Below are 4,754 nucleotides of genomic sequence, written 5' to 3'. Positions count from 1 at the left end.
CAAAAGTAGGGATTCTTCCCATTGATTTAGTTTAATTTTTGTCTGCTTACACCAGATGCTAATTTGAGTTTGCAGTTGACTCCATGACCTGTGGAAGGATCTCACATAACACAGATAGAGAATCTGCAATACTCATCAAAAGAGCAAATAAAAATGGGGATGAACACAGCCTGGCCTGAAATAGAGTTGTGTAGACATGGTGTTAGGTGTTAAAACGGTGGACTAAAGTCCAGCTTCATGGTCAATCCATGCTTTAGCGTTTGAAGTGTTGCCATGGTGGCCTAACAAGTAGTCTCCTACTTTCAGGCACTACTGAGCTTAGCTGAAGGTCCGGCTTGGGCAAGGAAGCATATTTTCCAACTCATTTTTGGCTAAACAACGTTTGACACAACAAAAGTAGTAAATTCCCAAAAGAACAAGTCTGCATTGGTGATGGGCTGTCCAGAGAAAGCAAAGCAACCTTTATGTCCTCAGTAAAAAAAGCAACTCAAGAGTTTATTACAATTTTTGATATGTCAGAGATGTCACCAATACTTTTAAATACATAGCAAAGAAAGAAAATGTTCTTTACTAGCTGTAGAGAGATTGGTCCAGGGTTAGCACAGATCAGAGACTCTTTCAGGGGAGTTAGAAGATTGCTCCCATCCCACCCATCTTCTCCTTGAATTAATTAACATTAAAATTATGCTTTTACAAGACAAGACATGCTGAATAAAATTCTGATTTGCTTGAAGTCTCTGAGAATTTGCCCATTGTTTTCAATAAAGGCAGGTTTTTACCTAATATTTCTAAGAGGCTTTTATAGAATAGTGTTGAAAAAGACCTCAAGGACCATCCTATTTCTCCTCTTGCCACAAGGCAGCATCAGCTACATCTATGTCAGTCCTGATGGACATTTGTGTAACTGGTCCTGAAAGAGCTGCAACACTTGATAGCACTTTGAGCTCTGCTTCCATTTTCACCTGTCCCAAGATAGGAAAAGAAAAAGGACTTTTTAACCAACTCTACTGGGATTTTTGACTGGTTTAAAGGACCAGTGACAATTTTAACATCTGATGTCTCATGATCTGCTAAGGATAAGAACTAATCCTATCCACCCCGGGGAAGCTTTCCCATGATTTATTGACATTTTTCTCTTTTATCTCTTCTTGAGATATCTGACACGAAATCACGTCACCCCAATTCCCATCTTGTCTTTTCCTCCACCGTTTCAGTTCTGGTCTGATTTCAGTGGCTGCCCTATAAGAACCGATAGTTAAAACTAATGCTTTCCTTTATCTGAAGGCCTGTCAGTCTTCCAGTGGTGCAGCATCGAGCATATAATTTTAATTTGAGGAGTGAAATGCCAACTACTATAATTATGTTGGCAACATGGAAAGGCAGGGAGGCAGCAGGGCAATAATGACCAGGCAGGACTGGAGCCTTAGGGGGAAAGGAGAGATGGAAGGGTGGGCAAAAGAATAAATATTTAAGTCTGGTCCTCGCAGCAGAGCACCCCTATGGTTTGGTTATGCTTCTAGAATGAAACATCACTGATCATTAACTGCCATTTGCCTGCAATCCAGTGCCCACAGAAATGAAGTGAGGTCTTTGCTTTGGTTTCCAGAAGACCCGAATCACACTCAGAAATAGTAAAACACAGCTCCTCGTTGACAGGCAATTTGAAACACACTCTTCGCATCCCCTGCAATTACAGGAAACCTGCCCCACAGCTGCTCAAAATACATGTATGGTTTGGGATGGGAAGCACAGACACAAAGGGTAACATTTACAGCTGGTGCTTCTGAAGGTGAAGGTCTGAGGCAGATGCTCACACGGAGCAGTCAGAGAACGAGAGGTGGAGTTCCCACGCATTCTCTCTCATTCCAGGGTACACCATGCAGGAAGCTTTCACAAGAAATATTTTTTTAAAAAACCGGCTACACAGAATCCAAAAGCAAATAGCACAATTCGTTGTTGATACAATATGAGAGACAAGGCTTTCTACGTGGAGTCTGCTTTTAACCCTTACTGAGGATTTCATTCCCCAAATACAAACACTTAATCTCTACCGTGGACAGACAAGACAAACGACCTTTTCAACCAAGCCATAAAATATCTAGTTTCATACATAATCACAAAACCTCCAGATGTTTAAGGGTCCCAGCTTTGCACGTGGGACAAAGTTGAATAATGCTGTGAGATAGACTAGCAGTGGATGAACCAGAGTTTCAAATCAGACTCTGCCAGGAGGCTCCTCTGCACCACTACTATCACCAAACAACGCCACGAGGAAGGTGGGTGGAAAGCCGTGGGGCACTGGAGGAAGAACGTGGTGCTGCTGGCCAGAGAAACCCTTAAATGCTGCTTGCAGGGGAAATAGCAACTGCCTTAGAGGCTGGGATGGAGAGTCTGTGTAGGAACCGGGACCGCTGCTGGGACATACAGCCCCTGGGGACACGTCTTTAGCATCACCTCCATCTCTGCAGCTTTGAACTTCCTCAGGAGTTTGGTGGGACTCATTGAGAGTCGAAATCAGGTTCCTGGGGCAGTGGAAAAGCTTTTTCTGCTCAGTGCTGCCTAAAGAATAGGTTCCTGAAGGCATTGTTGTAGTTTTTGTTGAAAGCAGTGTAGATGAGTGGATTAAAAAAGGAATTTGAATAGCCTAGCCATAGAAAAATACTCTTCCAAATGGGTGGGATGTCGCATGAGCAGAGGGGGTTGATGAGCTCCGTGATGAAGAAAGGGATCCAGCAGAGCACAAAGACCCCGATGAGGATGCCCACCATGAGGGCAGCTTTCTTTTCCTTCTGCTCTCTCCACGTGTCTCCGTCCGTCTGGAAAGTAACAGTGGCGTGACGGACAGTGAAGACCATCTGTGGCTGCTGGGCAGCTTCTTTTACCTGCCAAACACAAACACAGGTTGCACCATATGTGCCTCAGTCAGCTGATCCCACACAGCAGGTACACAACCACACCATGCAAGTGATGGCCAGAGCTCACGGGCAAACGCAGGCCACCTATGTCACGCTCTAACAGAGGGGAGATTGGTCGTATGACCCTCTTCTGGGTAACAGAGACCGTTTTTAAATGAGGCTAGAAACTGGAGTAGTGATATATGGGCACCTGGAATTGCTCACACAGCATCCCAGTAAGATTATTTCCCCATTTACACTCAGATCAGTAGAACAGACACACACCCACATGCCGTGCACAGAGGTCTCCTTGCTTTCCCTCAACCCATTAAGAGTCTTCAGCAGGAGAGGCAAGAAAATGAGCCTACATTTCCATCCTCCCCCCAAGAAGTCTTCACGGTGCACAGTCACCCTGCCTGCGACGAGCTGACACGATGCAGCCATGATCAGGGAGGATTTATAAGGACGTTCTGCACGCGAGCTGACACGATGCAGCCATGATCAGGGATCATGTGTCTTCTGCGTGGCTAAACTCAGAGCCTCCCCAAAGCCCCAGCTGCTTTCCAGGTTATCGTCCACAGGTGGAGGTGGGATCCCATCCATTCACACCCCCACAGGCCTCCCCACGGGAGGAATGGTGACCCCTTACTCACACTGATTCAGCATTCCATGGGGGGACATCTGTGAGTCACCGCACGCCCACGTGGAGCTCAGGCTCGCAATCTGGCCCAAAGTTGTTTTACCTACACCTTGTGTGCTCACAGCTGGGGACTCAGCAGGAGTCAAAAGACTGGACTTGCAAGCTTTGCAGTCAACTTTCCCTTGAAAGCCTCCAGGATTCACAGGGCTTTGATGGGCTGCTGCTTGCTTGCACGCTTTAGCTCTAAGTTTCCCTCACTTCTGCAAGTGTTTGGTTGCCACCAGCAGTTACTACTAAAGCAGCATGCAACTGAGCTGACCTACCTCCAGGGCTTCTGGTGTGATGGGGGTGATGGAGTTGCTCTTCCGAGATCCAATTCGAAACTTGGCAGCCTTGTAGATCTTCCAGTACACAAAGAGCACGACGCAGAGGGGCAGGTAGAAGGCTCCAAAGGTGGAGAAGATGGTGTAGGAAGGCTCCTGGCTGACTTGGCACTCCTCACTGTCCTCTGAGTAAGTCTCTCCCCAGCCAAAGAGCAGAGGGGCCAAGGAGATGAAGGCGGAGAGTGCCCAGGTGAGGGCAATCATGATGTTGGAGATGCGGCGCCGGATGCGGAGCGTGTACTCCAGGTGGCGGGTGATGGACCAGTAGCGGTCAAGGGCGATGGCCGTGACGTTCCAGATGCTGGCGGTGCAGCAGAGCACGTCAAAGGAGATCCACACCTGGCAGAGTGACCGGCCCAGCCGCCACCGCCGCCCGGACAACTCACGTACCAAGCTGAGGGGCATGACGAGAGCTGCCACCATCACGTCGGAGATGGCCATGGAGGCAACCAGGTTGTGGGGCACCCGGTGAAAAGTGCGCACCCGGAAGATGGTAGCCAGGACCAGCCCGTTCCAGAGGAACGTGGCCACCACCAGCATGGCCAAGAGGGTGAGGACCAGCACGCTGAAGACAGAGAGATGCCCCTGGCCACCATCCGGGCTGGTGGAGGACCTGCTCCGGTTGCCAGCGTCCAGCGTGGTTTCGGCGAAGCAGCTGAGGTTGAGCAGACGCTCCATCCCGGGGGCTCCGCGGCTGCTCGGGCTGCGCGGGGCGGGGGGAGCACCGCCCTACCGCGGGCGCGGAGGGACCCCGGGAGCCCGGAGCGGAGCCGGGCTCGGCGGCTCCTCGCTGCCCGCCGCCGGGGTCTTCATCCCCGGGAGGAAGAGGAGCCCTGC

General features: G+C 49.6%; 1 protein-coding gene across 1 annotated transcript; it reads right to left on the bottom strand.

Annotated features, from left to right (window-relative positions):
- Positions 1–292: 292 nt before the first annotated feature.
- Positions 293–4,639, bottom strand: HTR5A (5-hydroxytryptamine (serotonin) receptor 5A, G protein-coupled). The gene is made up of 2 exons (XM_014944899.1): positions 3,858–4,639; positions 293–2,882 (listed from the first exon to the last, which is right to left on the bottom strand). Exons 1-2 carry the CDS (start codon positions 4,593–4,595, stop codon positions 2,550–2,552), a joined length of 1,071 nt encoding a protein of 356 aa, XP_014800385.1. The 5' UTR covers positions 4,596–4,639; the 3' UTR covers positions 293–2,549.
- Positions 4,640–4,754: the final 115 nt, after the last annotated feature.

Source organism: Calidris pugnax, unplaced genomic scaffold, assembly GCF_001431845.1.
Source record: "Calidris pugnax isolate Ruff unplaced genomic scaffold, ASM143184v1 scaffold54, whole genome shotgun sequence".
Lineage (NCBI taxonomy): Eukaryota > Metazoa > Chordata > Aves > Charadriiformes > Scolopacidae > Calidris > Calidris pugnax.
Note: the sequence above shows the minus strand (reverse complement) of the source record. Positions and strands in the feature narration are given on the sequence as shown.

What these genes read in the sequence shown, in the direction of transcription:
- HTR5A (XM_014944899.1), bottom strand. Translation starts at nt 4,595, where the DNA reads ATGGAGCGTCTGCTCAACCTCAGCTGCTTCGCCGAAACCACGCTGGAC. An exon ending in TCACACCAGAAGCCCTGGAG is followed by an intron (nt 2,883 to 3,857) that starts GTAGGTCAGCTC and finishes TGTGTTTGGCAG; the next exon opens with GTAAAAGAAGCTGCCCAGCA.